The sequence below is a fragment of the Dipodomys merriami genome, unplaced genomic scaffold (genome assembly GCF_024711535.1).
Source record: "Dipodomys merriami isolate MVZ:Mamm:240054 unplaced genomic scaffold, mDipMer1.0.p SCAF_10, whole genome shotgun sequence".
In the NCBI taxonomy this organism is placed as follows: domain Eukaryota; kingdom Metazoa; phylum Chordata; class Mammalia; order Rodentia; family Heteromyidae; genus Dipodomys; species Dipodomys merriami.
The window spans coordinates 14,853,118-14,870,438 of record NW_027202271.1 but is presented as its reverse complement, the minus strand read 5'-3'; the positions used below and the strand labels follow the sequence as shown (position 1 = coordinate 14,870,438).

The 17,321-nt window shown below is 39.4% G+C and overlaps 1 protein-coding gene across 4 annotated transcripts in view; it reads left to right on the top strand.

The window, feature by feature from the left end:
* The window catches only part of Tfcp2 (transcription factor CP2), a 51,539-nt gene extending 34,450 nt beyond the window's left edge, over positions 1-17,089 (top strand). For all 4 annotated transcript variants that reach the window (XM_070041228.1, XM_070041237.1, XM_070041217.1 and 1 more), the window contains 9 exons: positions 1,159-1,269; positions 2,254-2,342; positions 5,630-5,678; positions 6,240-6,333; positions 7,228-7,318; positions 9,596-9,738; positions 10,209-10,351; positions 15,048-15,099; positions 16,465-17,089. In XM_070041228.1, coding sequence (XP_069897329.1) covers positions 1,159-1,269; positions 2,254-2,342; positions 5,630-5,678; positions 6,240-6,333; positions 7,228-7,318; positions 9,596-9,738; positions 10,209-10,351; positions 15,048-15,099; positions 16,465-16,502 — 810 coding nt within the window. In that variant the 3' untranslated portion in view covers positions 16,503-17,089. The remainder of the gene's footprint in view (positions 1-1,158; positions 1,270-2,253; positions 2,343-5,629; positions 5,679-6,239; positions 6,334-7,227; positions 7,319-9,595; positions 9,739-10,208; positions 10,352-15,047; positions 15,100-16,464) is intronic.
* Positions 17,090-17,321: the final 232 nt, after the last annotated feature.

The window sequence follows — 17,321 nt, the reverse complement described above, 5'->3', positions numbered from 1 at the left end:
AAATCTCTCAGAATTTGTCTGCTCAGGCTGGCTTTGAACATAATCCTCACATCTCACCCTCCTGAATAGCTAGGATTACAGGTGTGGGGCACTAGCACCCAGCATCATAGTTGATCTTATTTTGGCCTACCTGGTACAGGGGGTTAAGTTATGGGCCTCATATTTGCTAGGCAGGTACTCTACCACTGGAGCCAAACCTCCAGCTCTTTTTTGCTTAAGTTATATTTTAGATAATGCCTCATGCTTTTTCCACAGAGCTAGCCTTGGGACCATGATCCACTTACCCAGGCCTCCCACCTAGCCTAGCGGGAGACATACCATTGTACCTTGTTTGTTAAGATAGGGTCTTTCTAATGTTTTGCTTGCTAACTTTTTGCTTGGACTAGCCTCCAACTGTAATTTTTCTAACTTCGATTTCCTGAGTAGGTGGTTAAAAGATGGAGTTTAGGTCTTTATTTTTATTGCCTGCATAAATATATTCTCATTCCAAGATATTTGGTAATATAAAAGAATTCAGGAGCTGGGTGTTAGTGGCTTATTCTTGTAATCCTAGCTACTCAGGAGGCTGAGATACAAAGGATTGGAGTTCAAAGCCAGCATGAGCAGAAAAGTTCAGGGTACTATCTCCCATTAACCAATTCTGGCAAAAAGCCAGAAGTAGAGGTATGGTTCAAGAGGTAGAGTTCTGGCTGAGTGAGTACAAGCCCTTGAAACCTCTATACTGGCAAAAATAAAAGAAAGAGAAATTTCCCAACTTCTCCCCAGAAGTAGACACTGTCATAACTGCTTTTATACAAATGTTTACATAGGTATATACATAGTTTGCCCTCTTTGAAACAAAGTAGGATTACACTATGTGAATTATTTTGAGACTTAAGAGAGTCTTACTGAATTGCCCAAGGTGGCCTCAAACTTATGATTTACCTGGCCTGTACTGCAGTATTCTTCCTCAGCCTCCTGAGTTGCTGGTGTTGTAGGTATATACCACACCTGGCCTATCATTCCTTTCTAATCCCAAGCAACATTTCAATTTTGTTTTCAGACTTAGATGGTAATGTTTCCTGTCTTTGCATCATTGTATATGTAAGTTTTATATGTGAACATGTGTTTTCAAGAAGATGAGTAGCTAGGTATAAGACAAAATATTTCTTATTTTAGCCCAAAGGTGCAGACAGGAAGCAAAAAACAGACAGAGAAAAAATGGAGAAACGAACACCACATGAAAAGGAAAAATATCAACCATCTTATGAGACAACCATTCTTACAGAGGTAAAAGGATTTCTTTTGGTGAAAATTTCAGCCTATTCTTTTCACTTTCTCTCTCTCCTTCCCCTCTCCCCCCTCCTCTCTCTCTTGTCCCTGTCTCTTCATTTCCTGTGGGGCTCATAATCAAACCAGGGCTTTACACATGCTAGGCAGACAGACCACTACTATTGACATACATACCCTTCATCTTCACTTTTTTTTTCTCAGTCATGGGGCCTGGGCACTGTCCCTCAGCTCTTCACCTCAGGGCTAGTGATCTACCACTTAAGCCATAGCACTACTTCTGGCTTTTTCTGTTTATGTGGTACTGAGGAATCGAACCCAGGGCCTCATGCATGCAAGGCAAGCACTCTACCACTGAGCCACATTCCTAGCCCCAATCTTCACTCTTAAGAGAGAAATATATATCATTTAATTTCTAGCCCACTCTAATTTTACTTTGGAGCATTTTTTGTTTTTACTTACTGAAACCTCAAAAGAATAAAGATTTACTACATAAACAGAAAAGGCCACAAATGGTGTTATGGCTCGAGTGGTGGAGTGCTAGCCTTGAACAAAAGAAGATCAGGGACAGTGGCCAGGCCCTGTGTTCAAGGCTCAGGACTGGCAAGAAAAAAAAAAAAGGTATGCTTTTGAAATAACAATATTTAATGGGCCATTAGAGTGAAATGTGTTCTTTTTTTTCTTTTTCTTTCTTTTTTTTTTTTTGTCAGTGGTGGGGCTTGAACTCTGGGCCTGGGCGCTGTCCCTCAGCTCTTCAGCTCAAGGCAAGCGCTCTACCACTTGAGCCACAGCACCACTTCCCAGTTTTCTAGTGGTTTATTGGAGATAAGAGTCTCACTGACTTTTCTGGACTTTTCTGCCTGAGCTGGCTTTGAATCGTGATCCTCAGATCTCAGCCTCCTGAGTAGCTAGGATTATAGGCATGAGCCACCTGCACTGGCGTGAAATGTGCTTTTCTTTATCAACGCTGTCCTCTGTTTTCAGTGTTCTCCATGGCCTGAGATCACATATGTCAATAACTCCCCATCACCTGGCTTCAACAGTTCCCATAGCAGTTTTTCCCTTGGAGAAGGGTAAGTCGAAAATGAAATTGGCTTGTATTTGTACTAAATATGTACTTCATTATATTTCCACACATAGTATCTTTCCAAATCAACAAGTATTTCTGTTTGGTCAGTCTTTGATAATTTTTTGTATTAACTAAAATTTGGATTATCTTCAAAAGAGACTTAAAGAGTTTAATATAGCCTTTTTTTCTTCCTTCTTTTTCCTTCCTCCTCAGAAATAGCATTAGAGATACCAAAACATTTATGGTCAATTTTTAGCAACTATGAGACTAATTATCTGGGTGGTTTCCATGTGTGCACATGTGTGGACATGCACGTGCACTTCTGTGTATCGGGCCTTGAAATAGAACTCTTGCTTAGCTTTTTTTTGCTCAGGGTTGGTGCTCTACCACTTGGGCCACATCCCTTAGGTCTTAGCCTCCTGAAATCTGAATTCAGTCTCCTGAATCTTTAGGATTATAGACATGAGCCACTAGCACCTAGCCTATCTGGGTTTCTTGATTTGCCCTCTTACTGCTCACCTTGTATTATTTACTTCTTCATACCTGCAGCAGGGAATGTTACTTGGTATTGAAAGCACAGTTGTTTAGACACTAAAATCTGTAGTGGGGAGAGGGTATTTCTTGGTAGTAGAGCACTTGTCTAGTATAAACAAGGCCTTGGGTTTCATTCCCAGCACTGAGAAAAAAAACCAATGTTCCTAATCATTTTTAGGGGCCTTTAAGATGACAGCCAAAATAAAATTTAAGTATCCCTGGGATGCAGTTAACCTTGCTGTATTGTCTTTTATTATCAGAGATATTTGAAAGTCAATATTGATATCAACTCTAGTTTTAAAAAATAATTGGTTTATAGTCCTAGTGTTTAGCATGTGTTCCTTATAGCCATATTGAAACTTAGAAATAAGCTAGCAAATGTGTGTGTATTGATGGATCATAATGTTTGCTTTTTGATTTAGTTGGGTTCTATGTTTGATCTACTTCTTGAAATATTGAAAGTAGCTTAAATGTAACAATTACCAACAGAAAGAAGTAGTAGTTTTAGAAGAAATACGTTCTAGGGCCCTGAGATAATTAGTAAGTTTGAATATCATACTTGAATTTTGCAGCTCAGGCTAAACTAAAACTTCAGCGTTATTCTTTTTTCTTTTTTTTAGTTGAGATGTGCTGGCCTTGAATTCATGGGCTGAAATTAGTCTTCTGCTTCAGCCTTCTAGGTAGCTGGGATAATAGACATGTACCATATACCATTTTAAAGAATTTTTTCTCACCAACTACAAGGATGATACCATCTATTTATAAGCATTTTAAAGTACTGTACATAGAGTTTAAGAATTGTGCTTTACATTTTCTTTTTTTTTCCCCCCTGTAATTCACTATTAGGTGCGACTTTTTCTCCCATAAAGGAAGCAGGCATTAGGGAAGCAGATAATCCAAAATCAGAAGAAGAAAAAAAAGTCAGAGGTGTGGAGATAGCCTTTGGATCACAAATTAAATAGCACTCATTCCTGAAGCTGCTTTAAAATAATGGTTTGCAAGGAACCAGTGGCTACTCACGCGGCTGAGCCCTGAGGATTATGGTTTGAAGCCAATTCAAGCAGGAAAGTCTGTGAGATGCTTAGCTCCAATTTAATCACCAAAAAGCCAGATATGGAGCTATAGCTCAAGTGGAAAAAAACTATAGGATACCAGGGCTTGAGTTCAAGCTCCAGGACTGGCACACAAAAAATTTGTTTATCAGGTGTTGCTCAGTGATAATACACTTGCCTGTCATGTACAAGGCCCAAGGCTTTGGGGGTCAGTCCTTACTACATACATACACTGTTTTTTTCATGATAAAACTGTGATAATATTACATGCATAAATCTTACAATATTTTCCTGTATATGTGAATATTTAATATAGTAAGATAGAAGGAGTAGTAGTAAATCACTTGATTTTATATTTTATTTTATTTTATTTTTTTGTCAGTCATGGGGGCTTGAACTCTGGGCCTGGGCGCTGAGCCTCAGCTCTTCAGCTCAAGGCTAGCACCTTACCACTTGAGCCACAGCGCCACTTCCAGCTTTTTCTGCTTATGTGGTGCTGAGGAATCAAACCCAAGGCCTCATGCATGCAAGGCAAGCACTCTATCACTGAGCCACCTTCCCAGCCCTTATACATATTTTTATAAATATTTTTCTTTTTTGTGCCCCTCCCCCCATACCAGGACGTAAACTTTTTGTTGTTTTGGGTTGTAGGGCTTAAACTCAGGGTCTGAGTGCCATCGCTGAGCTTTTTTCGTTCACTTTGAGCCACAGCACTACTTCTGGTTTTCTGGAGGTCAATTGGAGATAAGAGCCTCATGGACTTTCCTGCCCCAGCTGGCTTCCAATTGTGCTCCTCAAATCTCAGCCTCCTGAGTAGTTAGGATGACAGGCTGAGGCACCAGCGCCCCATTTAGGACCTGTGCTCTTGCTTGGCTTTTTCATGCATGACTGGTTCTGTGCCACTTGAGCTATACCTCTAGTCCAGCTCATTTACTGGTTAAATGGAGATGAAGTCTCACTGACTTGCCAGAGTTAGGCTTTAAACTTCAATCCTCAGAGCTCAGCCTCCTGAATAGATAGGATCACAGGCATGAGCTACTAGTGCCTGGCTTCTAGTGTTTCTCATTGTAATAAATTTCTTGTAAATATTCTTATTTATTTTTTATAATGCTGGAGATTGAATCTAGGCCACTTCAGTCATGCTAGGAAAGTGCTGTATTACTGAGCTATAGTTCCAGCCCCTTATAAATATTCATTATGACATAATGAATGTCATAATGACATTTATATCATAAGTTACAATTTATGGAAATTTTTTGTTTTTTTTTTCTGTAATAAAAAATGTTGTAAGTAATGTAGTTTCTCCATCTTCCTATAAGGGTTTTAGGTTGACATAAACTGAAAAACTATGTTGTTAAGAATATTTTAAGAGGGCTGGAAAGGTGGCTCAGTGGTAGAGCGCTTGCCTTGCATGCCTGAGGCCCTGGGTTCGATTCCTCAGCACCACATAAGCAAAAAGAAAAAAAGCCGGAAGTGACGCTGTGGCTCAAGTGGTAGAGTGCTAGGCTTGAGCTGAAGAGCTTAGGGACAGCGCCCAGGCCCAGAGTTCAGGCCCCACGACCGGACCCAAAAAAAAAAAAAAAATTAAGAGAGCACAGGTTTTTTCAAATCTCTAAGTTAAATCTTTAATTAGAAGATGAAGAATGAGATAATGAACCCTAGTATGTGTCATGGACTCATCCCTTCATTTTAAATGTTTCTTTAGAAATGGTTCACCAAACCATCAGCCAGAGCCGCCCCCTCCAGTCACAGATGTAAGTCTAAAGCTGAATGTCACTTATTTGTGATTCTATATAAATGCCCAATTGTTAGGGAATGTTAACACTCATTTGTTTATTGAATTTTCACTCTGAGCCAGAAGTCATGCTAGGGATCTAAAATATAAATTGATAACTCAAGACCTTGAATTAAAAGTTTTTTGTTTTTTTTTTTCTCCCTCAGCTTTCTATTTGTCTTGTTTTTCATACTTTGTTTAAACATTTTTAAAAAAAAAATTTGGGGGATGGAGTGTCATGATGTTCCCCATGCTGGCCTCAAACGTGTGGCTTAAATGAGCTTCCCACTTCATCTTCCTTATAGCTATTCTTACAGGTACCATTGAATTTAAAGAGCTTATAGTTTAGTGAGGGAGATAAATATAAAACTCCATGGTAGCTTTCATGATTAGAGAAAGATACTGATATGATGTAAATAATTGTAAACAAACTAGGCCTATCTGAGTGTGGGTTTGTAGGTGTGTTTGACTGGCAGTGTACCTAAGGAGGTAACAAATGAATCTATTTAGCAACTAAAAATAAATGCTTTCTCCCTTTCAGAACCTTTTGCCAACAACCACACCTCAGGAAGCTCAACAGTGGTTGCATCGAAACCGGTTTTCTACATTCACAAGGCTTTTTACCAACTTTTCAGGTGAAATTTGCCTTTCCTTTTCTTTTCCCCAGAATGGGATATTTACTTGCATTCTAGAGTCTTCTGGTATTGATGTGATGGGGGTGGTGTTTCTTTCCTTTTTTTAGTTGATCATCAATTGGTTGTATAAAGGAGTTTCAGTTTGAGAAGTCCATTTATGTATACAGTGTTTCTTGATCATAATCACCTTTCTATCATTCTCCCAAGTGAGTGTTTTTCTGATAAAATGAATTTTATTAACTACTCCTGGCTTTTTCATCAGTTTAAAAGCACCTCTTAGTTTGAACTCATTTTAGCTTTAAAATGCTTATTCCATGCAACACTTTTTCAAACATAATTTCCTTAAGGGACATTTGTAGGTAATCTGAATTTTTCCCTTGATGTCTCTATATTGTATTTTATTTACATCATCTACTTTTGGTCAGCACTTGAGTACCAGCAGTGGTAGGAATACACAAATGAATAAGGCATACTTGGTGATCAGAGAAATCATTCATCATCTCGTATAAAAAAAAAATCACATGAGGATTAAACACTAGTAAATAGGTGGTCCAGTGGAAGTGTATATCAAGAGAGATGTTCAGGGGATGGCCTGGTGTTAGGGAACACATGTAACATGTCAGGTAAATCTTGTGTGATAGGAGTCTTGTCACATGGTAGGAGGGTATTTCAGAAGGAAGAAGAATTTCCTTATTCAACAAATCGATGAAAGCATTGTGTTAAGTGGAGGAGTTAGGTGGATGAGAACTGAGACATTAGAGCAGACAGGGATCTATATGCCATGATAGGTTATAAACTGCTGGTGATGAGGTATCCTTGTAAAAGACCCATTTTAATAGCCATTAATGAAGAGAATCTTTGCCTTTGTCACTTATTTTCTTATATTCATTCCAGGGGCAGATTTATTGAAACTAACTAGAGATGATGTGATCCAAATCTGTGGCCCTGCAGATGGAATCAGACTTTTTAATGCATTAAAAGGCCGGTATGTAATTGCTGTTAACATAGCAATGAAGGGCTGGGAAGGTGGCTCAGTGGTAGAGCGCTTGCCTTGCATGCCTGAGGCCCTGGGTTTGATTCCTCAGCACCACATAAGCAAAAAGAAAAAAGCCGGAAGTGGTGCTGTGGCTCAAGTGGTAGAGCGCTAGCCTTGAGCTGAAGAGCTGAGAGACAGCACCCAGGCCCAGAGTTCAGGCCCCACGACCGGACCCCCCAAAAAAAATAGCAATGAAGTTGGACTCAGGGATTCAGCACATAGTTACATAAATTTTGTCAAACTTTTTTTTCCTTCCAGTTCTGGAGTTTAAACCCAGAGCCTCAAGCTTTCTAGGTAAACAGATACCACTTGAGCCATACTGTCTAAGTCAAAACTTGTGTTTTTGTTTTAATTATTTTTTTTGTGTGTGTGTGTTAGTCCTGGGGCTTGAACTTAGGGCCTAGGCACTATTCTTGAGCCTCTTTTGCTCAAGGCTAGCATACCACTTGAGCCATATCTTTACTTCTAGCTTTTTTGGTGGTTTAGTGGAAATTAGAGTCTCATATACTTTTCTCCCCAACCTGGCTTTGAACTGCTGTAGTCCTCAGATCTCAGCCTCTTGAGTAGCTAGGATTTATAGGCGTGAGCCACCAGCATAGCTCAAAACATTTTTGGAAATGCCAGCCATATACCAAATAAAGACAGATGTATATGTGCTGCCAAAATGAGCACCCTTTCATATATTTGATCTAAGGAATTCCCCATACAATCCCAGTTTTCATTTCCAGGTTGTTTTTTCATCTAGAAAATATTCATTGTCTTCAGCATGAGCCAAGTACTTTTGTAGGTTTTATAGATAAACTGGTAAGCAAACAGACAAGATGTAGAGTTTACCATTTTTTTTTAGTTGTACTGGAGTTTGAACTCAGGGCCTCAATTTGCTGTGCAGGTGCTCTACCACCTGAGCCATGTCTCCAGCCCTTGTTCTTGCTTTAGTTATTTTCAGGTAGAGTCCCACATTTCATTGTCTTCAGACAGGGGAGATGATGGCAATGGTGGGGTAAATCTCACTAACTTTTTTTGCCCAGACTAGTCTTGAACCATGATCCTCCCAATCTTCTCCCAATTTTCACCTCCCAAGTAGACTAGGAACCACTACACCTTGGCAACATTTACTTTCTAATAAGGAGAATGATAGATATAAACAATAAGTATTTTGGATAATGATAAGGGCTTTGAAAGAAACAAAACAAGCAGTAGTAAGTTGAATACCTATAATCCCAGTACTTTTGAAGCTGAGGCAAGAGTATTGTCTGGGCTCAGCCTCCTGAGCAGCTAGGATTACAGGCATTAGCCACTGGCGCCCAGCTGTAGTAGCATTTTTAAAGAAAAAAAAAATATGTATTTTGAACCTGATCTATAAAATAGTCATACATTTTGAGGGTTTTTTCCCCCCTTTTGTTGGTTGTAGGGCTTGAACTCAGGGCTCAGCATTGTCCCTGAGCTCTTTTGCTCAAAGCTAGCATTATACTACTTTGAGCCACAGCACCACTTGTGATTTTGTGGTGGTTAATTATAGCTAAATGTAATGGACTCTCCTGTCAGGGCTAGCTTCGAGCTGGGATCCTAAGATTTCAGCTTCCTGAGTAGTTAGAATTATTGACGACTGAGCAATTGGCTCCTGGCTGCACTTTGATTATTTTTAATCTTTACACCAGAACCCACAAATTGAAATGACTACAGGAACCACACAGGTATGAAGGAATGCCAAGGTTTTGCTGAAGAATACATACAACACGTAAGAGATTGTTTTCATGTGAGAATGAGGATCCTAGATTGCCAGAACTGAGTTTTTAAGAAAAGTCAAAGTTTTGTTAGATGTCTCCTTTTGGAACTAATTCACATTCAAGAACAGAAACAATCACTGAGGAGCTAATAAAACATATACATGAGGGGCTGGGAAGGTGGCTTAGTGGTAGAGTGCTTGCCTTGCATTCATGAGGCCCTGGTTTCAATTCCTTAGCACCACATAAACAGAAAAAGCTGGAAGTGTCACTGTGGCCCAAGTGGTAGAGCGCTAGCCTTGAGCTGAAGAGCTGAGGAACAGTGCCCAGGTCCAGAGTTCAAGCTCCATGACCAACAAAAAAACAAAAAATATATACATGAATTGTATTTGTTCCATGAACTTCCACTTCTCAACCACTGGTCTAGTAATGTAGACATACAATCTCACAATGTACTTACCATAAAAACTATAAAACTAACAGTTCTTTTCTACCTCCTTAGGATGGTGCGTCCAAGATTAACCATATATGTCTGTCAGGAATCATTGCAGTTGCGGGAGCAGCAGCAACAGCAGCAGCAACAGCAACAGCAGCAGCAGCCACAGCAGAAGCATGAGGATGGAGACTCAAATGGTACTTTCTTCGGTAGGTGGTTCTGGGCAGACCAGGACAGAAAGGTGAAAATAAGACTTATGGGCATGTGTGATGGGCATTTATCAAATCACTACTGCACCACTTCTGGTTTTCTTGTGGTTAATTGGAGATGAGTCTCACGGACTTTCCTGCCTAGGCTGGCTTTGAACTGAAATTCTTAGATCTTAGCTTCCTGAGTAGCTAGGATTATAGGTATGAGCTTCTAGCACTTGGCCCCAACACTTTTTATACACTTTAAATTTTATAACTAATAATCTCTTTGTTGTAAATGTTATTTTTGCCAACATTTAAATGAAGAAAATAACTTGTCCTACATCTCATAGCCAAAGAATCATGATCTGTACACCGGCAATATGATATCTGAGTCTTAGAGAAAAGTGGACATTCCTAATGGTCAGATTACCTATGAATGCAGAGAACTAACTTTTGTACTGACTATGGTTGTTTTCTCCCCCTTTCAGTATACCATGCAATCTATCTAGAAGAACTGACAGCTGTTGAATTGACAGAAAAAATCGCTCAGCTTTTCAGCATTTCTCCTCGACAAATTAGCCAGATTTACAAACAGGGACCAACAGGAATCCATGTGCTTATCAGCGATGAGGTAGATTTTTTTTTTTTCAGTACAGTTGATTACCAGATGATAATTGAATTTGTGAGGACATATAACAAGAGTTGTAATCAATTTTATTAGGTCAGAGCTTATTTTCTTTCTTCTTCTCTGTGTGTGTGTGTGTGTGTGTGTGTGTGTGTGTCTGTGTGTGTGTCTGTGTCTCTGTGTGTGTGTCTGTGTCTGTGTCTGTGTGTCTGTGTGTACGCGTGTACACGCCAGTACCAGTATTATGGTGTGTGTGTGTGTGTATGCGCCAGTACCAGTATTATGGTGTGTGTGTGTGTGTGTGTGTGTGTGTGTGTGTGTGTGTGTGCGTGCGCGTGTGTACATGCACGCATGCCAGTACCAGTATTAGGGCTTGAACTTAGGGCCTGGAAGTTCAAGGTTGGTGTTCTACCACTTGAGCCACAGCCCCACTTTTGGCTTTTCTGGTGGCTAATTAGAGATAAGAGTCTCAGACTCCTTCCTGTGCTGGCTTCAAACTGCAGTCCTCAGAACTCAGCCACCTAAGTAGATAGGATCACAGGCGTGAGCCACTAGCTAGAGAAAATAGCTGGAGCTTTATATTTTCTTTCTTTTCTCTCTCTCTCTCTCTCTCTCTCTCTCCCTCTTTCCTTTTCTTTTCTTTTTTTTTTTGCCAGTGCTGAGGCTTGAAATCAGGGCCTGGGCACTGTACCTTAGCTTCTTTTGCCCAAGGCTAGCATTCTATCACTTGTACCACTTCCAGCTTTTCTGTGTATGTGGTACTGAGGAATTGAACCCAGGGCTTCATGCATGCTACACAAGCACTCTACCACTAAGCCACATTCCCAGCCCCTAGAGCTCTATTTTCTAAACCAGAGGTTTCAGACTTTTTTGTGTGTGCCAGTACTAGGGCTTGAACTCAAGGCCTGGGTGCTATCCCTTAGTTTTTTTGTGCAAGGCTGGTGTTCTACCACTTGAATAACAGCCCCACTTCCAGCTTTTCGGTGGTTAATTGGAAATGAATTTCATGGATTTTCATGCCTTGGAAACATAGTCCTCAGATCTCAGCCTTCTGAGCAGCTAAGGTGTGAGCCACCAACACCCAACTTTCAGTTCTTTTTTAAATTCATATTTATTTATTTATTTAAATTTTTACTTATTTTTAAGAGATAGGCTCTTGCTATGCTGCCCAGACTGGTGCTGAATTTCTGGGCTCAGGTGATCTACTTGCCTCAGTCTCATGAATATCTGGGAGTGTAGGCGTGTTCTGTTGTGCCTAGCTCAGATGTTTTTGCTTGCTTACCTCCTAAACTAATTTTTAGAAACTATGTATATCCTCTTGCCCATATTTAAGTTGATTTCATATTGTTTAGGTTTCAATAGTTGTAAACGATTGTTCATTTGTGGGAAAAGTTTAAAGACATCATTTCTGGGCAAATGTGACATTTAGAAACAAGATTGTTTTATTTATAAAAGAGTGATTTTTTTTTCCAGTACTGGGACTAAAATTACAAGAATGATTTAATGGATGATTTAGCATCATCCATTTAAAAAAGTACGTGATTATGCTTTTTATGAGTTAAGAGTTTCTGTGTCATTCCTTTGTTTTCCTCAACTCAGATTTTCATTCACTTCTTTTACAGAGTAGTTTTGTTCTGTTTTTGTTTTGTTTTGTTAACACAGGTCTCATTGTGTAGTCCAGACTAACCTTGAACTCATGATCTTTTTGCCTAAGCCTCTTAAGTGCTAAAATAAGTATGCATCAACATTCCTGACTCTCATAGATTTCTGTGCTAACGCAACATTTTTATGCTTATACAGCTTTCGTTGATTATTCTACTATATAGTCTCACTTTTTGCTTGGACTGTTCTGGACTGCAGTCCTCCTACTTATACTTCCTACAGTAGCTTGGTTGACAGGCATTTACCATACTGAAATGGCAGGGGGCAGGAGGGTATAACAAATTTTTTACCCAGGCTAATCTGGAACTGTAATTCTTTTGATCTCAACTTCCCATATAGCTAGGATAATACATACATGCAACTGCCTCTAATTATTGGTTGAGATGGAAGTCTCACAAACTTTTTGTGCAGCCTGGTCTTGAACCTCAATCCTCCTAATTTCCACCTCCTAAGTAACTAAGATTATAGGTGTTAACCACTTCTGTGGTATTGCCATATTTCTTTGAAAGAAAAATTTGTTTCAACCAAAGAGTTTGTTTCAGTAAAAGTTGAAAAGTGGAGCCAGGTGTCAGGTGCCAGTGGCTTATGCCTATAATCCTGGCTATTCAAGAAAGCTGAGATCTGAGGATTGTGGTTTGAAGCCAGCCCTGGCAGAAGGTCCATAAGACTCTCATCCCCAAATAACCACCAAAAAGCTAGAAATGGAGTTGTGGCTCAAGTGGTAGGATGCTAGCCTTGAGTGAAGAACCTCACAGACAGAGGGACAGTGCCCGACCCTGAGTTCAAGCTCCAGGACTGGCACTCCCCTCCCCCCACAAAAACAAAAGTTGAAAAACTGGGAGAAAGATAGAGGGAATAACTCTACATGCATTGTATACATAAATGGATATGTTAAATGAAAACCCCTTAATACAACTAATTAATGCTAAATGTTTTTTTTTGGGGGGGGGTCCAGTCCTAGGGCCTGAACTCTGGGCCTGGGCGCTGTCCCTCAGCTCTTCAGCTCAAGGCTAGCGCTCTACCACTTGAGCCACAGCACCACTTCCAGCTTTTTTCTTTTTTTGCTTATGTGGTACTGAGGAATCAAACCCAGGGCCTCAGGCATGCAAGGCAAGCGCTCTACCACTGAGCCACCTTCCCAGCCCTAATGCTAAATTTTTTTAAAGGAACAAAAAATTAACAATTTGAAAAGAAAAATAAATAAGTAAATGTTATACAACTAATTGATGTGAGTTAAAAGAAAATATAAACCCTCCAAATTGAAATTCTATTTATTAATAAAGTATCACCATAGTTATGCCACTGAATAAAAATAACAAGTATATTACATGTTTTAAGAACTAATTACTAAACATTGATATGTTTTACTAAGTAATTATTAAGCATCAAGAAAAGGCAATAGGGTTAGATTAGTGGTAGAGTAAATGCTTGGCATGCATAAGGCCCTCGGTTCAGTCTTCAACACTTACAAAAGAAAAAAGAATTAGACATGCATCTGCTAGCGAGATTGATTATTTCATTTACTTCCCATAGCCTAACACATGATGAATTGTCTATCATCAACTACTGCCTATTGTAAAAATGACAGAGTTCAGCATCAATTCCATCCTGGTTTTCCCCTAGATTTAAGTGCTGTGGAACCTAATTGACCTAACTTCATTGGAATGGGTAGAGTTCTGTTATAACTGCATCGGAGTTCTTTTTAAACTTCTGTGCTATATCCCAAGAATTGCACAGTGGTATTACCAGAAATCATTATACATATATACATATATTATCCATACATATCATATATATATATATATATATATATACAGTATACTTACATGTGTGTGTGTGTGTGTATATATATATATAGAGAGAGAGAGAGAGAGAGAGAGAGAGAGAAAGAGAGAGAGAGAGAGAGAGAGAGAGAGAGAGAGAGAGAGAGAGAGAGAGAGAGTGCCAGTCCTAGGTTTGAACTCAGGGCCCAGGAGCTGTCTCTGAGCTTCTTTAGCTCAAAGTTAGTGCTCTACCACTTTGAGCCACAGTGCCACTTCAGATTTTCTGATGGTTAGTTGGAGTTAAGAGTCCCACAGATTTTCCTGCCCTGACTGGCTTTGAACTTCAACCCTCAGATCTCAGCCTCCTGAGTAGCTAGAATTACAGACATAAGCCACCATCCCCTGGGCCCAAAATTATTTTGAGTCCTCTCTCTTGACAATTTGATCATTCTTCAGTTGGAAGCCAAGTGATTCATATAAGGGTTGGTTATTCTGATATTAGAGTTCACCATTGTGGTTCCACTTCGGTACTGAGGCTTTCATACCTCAGGTAGAGGTGTGGCACCCCTTTTGACAGTGCTGAACTGTGAACTTGAGACCTTATATATATGCTAAGCAAGCTCTCTACCTCTGAGCTATCTCTTTACCCCTTGGTAAGATTCTAGAAGAGAGAAACTTACGCTTTTATTTTATAAGACATGTTATGAAAATTTTAGAAGAGAAAATGGGGAAGAGAAATTTTAAAAGTATTGGCATATGGCATTAACCCATATTTTACTTTTTTGTTGTTGTTGGTCATAGGGCTTGAACTCTGGGCCTGGGCGCTGTCCCTGAGCTCTTCAGCTCAAGATGAGCACTCTACCATTTGAGCCACAGCGCCACTTCTGGTTTTCTGTTGGTTTATTGGAGATAGGAGTCTCACGGACGTTCCTGCTTGGGCTAGCTTTGAACTGTGATCCTTAGTTCTCAGCCTCCTGAGTAGCTAGGATTACAGGCATGAGCCACTGGTGCCTAGCTCCATATTCTACTTTTTTAATTTTAAGATAAGCCTTTTGAGAAGTAGAAGGAAAATACATGATTAATAGAAATTAATGATGTACTCTGTGACCTATAAAGGCCCTCATATAAACCCCTGTGGATGTAAGGTTGTCCTTAGAAATACAGAAATAGAAAGGGATTGTTTCCTATTTAAAGCTAATATAATTTTTAAACCTCATAATCAAATACAGAAAATTAAAAGGTTTAAATAATCAGCAAATTTTCTTGCTTTTTTTCAGATGATACAGAACTTTCAGGAAGAAGCCTGTTTTATTTTGGACACAATGAAAGGTAATAAAACAGTTATAAGACAAATATCGTTTTCTAAATTGCTTAAAACCTTCTTTCAGGCTGGGTTTATAGCTCAGTGATACAGTGCATGCTACAGCCCTGGGTTCCACCTCATAGCACCAAAAACAAAACATGGTCTTTTCATATCTTATATGCCCTTGAATTTACAATCCTCTTGCCTCAACCTCCTGAGTGCTGTGATTACAGATGTGTTTCCTATAATCTCAGCAACATATTGTACTTCTTTCAGAGGAAAAAGTAGGGTAGCAACCATAATGTGCAATAGAGAAAGTCACATTATTGGAGATTGTTCCTTATATGATTTGGCTTTTGCTATTGTCAAAGTAGACAAAGTATATTTGATGATATATTCATTCTATCTTCCATTGGCAAATAAAGAAATAAAAATGTTGTTTTTAAGCGGGGTGCCAGTGGCTCATGCCTGTAATCCTAGCTACTCAGGAGGCTGAGAACTGAGGATCAAAGTCTATGAGACTTACCTCCAATAAACCACCAGAAAACCAGAAGTGGCACTGTATCTCAAGTGGTAGAGCACTAGTCTTGAGCTGAAGAGCTGAGGGACAGCACTCAGGCCGAGTTCAAGCCCCATGAACAACAACAACAAAAAAAAATTGTTTTTAGCCAGGAACTAGTGGTTCATGCCTGTAATCCTAGCTACTCAGGTGGCTGAGATCTGAGCAGAAAAGTCTGTGAGACTCTTGTTTCCATCTAACTACCAAAAAACAGCAAGTGGCACTGTGGCTCAAAGTGGTAGAGTAATAGCTTTGAGCAAAAAGAGCTCAGGGACAGTGCCCAGACCAGAGTTGAAGTCTCATGACTGATTCCCCCACTCCCCCACCAAAAAAACCCCATGTTGTTTTTGTAATACATATTTATTATAGATGCCCCTTGTTTTATGGTGAGCTCAATATCCTGATAAACTCAATATAAATTGAAAAATATTTTTAAAAATGCAGACTATCATTCATTACTGCAACACAGTACATAGTAGATTATCAGCATTTTACCCTGGTGATCTTGTGGCTAATTTCAAAATGCAGTTGACTGCCAGTGGCCAGCACCATAAAAGACTATCATATTGCATGTATTTTGAACTCAAGAAGGGTTTGAAATTTAAAGTACAGTTTCTAATGAATATGTATGGCTCTTGCATCATTGTAAAGTCAGAAAATTGGAGTGCTTGTAAGCTGGGAATCATGTGTGCCAATATTCTATGTTAATAAGTATGCTGCCCTTTGTCCTGTTCTGAGTCTGTTCCTTCTCACCAAGAACCTTATGATAGTTTTGGTTTTGTCCTATTATGTTTTACAGATGACTAAAGAGTATTTCTCTCTCTTTTTACAGCAGAAACCAATGATAGCTATCATATCATACTGAAGTAGGTGTGGAGCATTCCACGGTCAGTGTCTGCTGCTTCCTTCACCTTCCCCTCTTGAAAACTACCCCTCTTGAAGGAGATATGGAGATTGAAGGTCTTCAGGAACCTGGCTCATCTAACTAACCGTGGCAGGGAGGGAGGAATGCAAACGTTGGATGCAGGTTCTCAGTTGGCCTAAGCACTAGTTGGCCTAAGCACAGATTACTGCCCAATATGCAACTCTCTAGCAAGTTTTTAGTTGCAGTTCTGGCCCCTGCTGTTGAGTCAGTAGGAACATTATTTAAGGTGTATGTAGGGAATAGTGATGATGAGAATTGTGACGTTTGATGGAAAGACGTTGAATTCGTGATATGGAGCCATGTAATTTTTGTTTTCTTTAACCCATACTGGGGCTTGAACTCAGGGCCTGGACACTGTCCCTTATCTTTTTTGCTTGAGATTGGAGATAATAGTCTCATGGACTTTTATGCCTGAGCTGGCTTTGAACCATGATTCTCAGTTCTCAGCCTACTAAGTAGCTAAGATTACAGGTATGAGCCACCAGGGCCACTACTGTAATTCTTTTCTAACATAAAAGTAAATATCTATGTACGTAAGACTAGGTCTTCAATATCTTTTACATTGAACATATTGTCATCTCTCTTTTTCTCTCTGCCACATTTGGTCTCCGACAACTTTATCAACAGTGAAATATATATATTGACTTCTTCTTTCAGTTTAGCTGTAATGCTACAACTAATATGAATTTGGCCTAACATTAATTGAGCTGGGATGTGTAATACATTCTCTAAATGGTTTATCTTTTAATCTTTAAAAAACAACA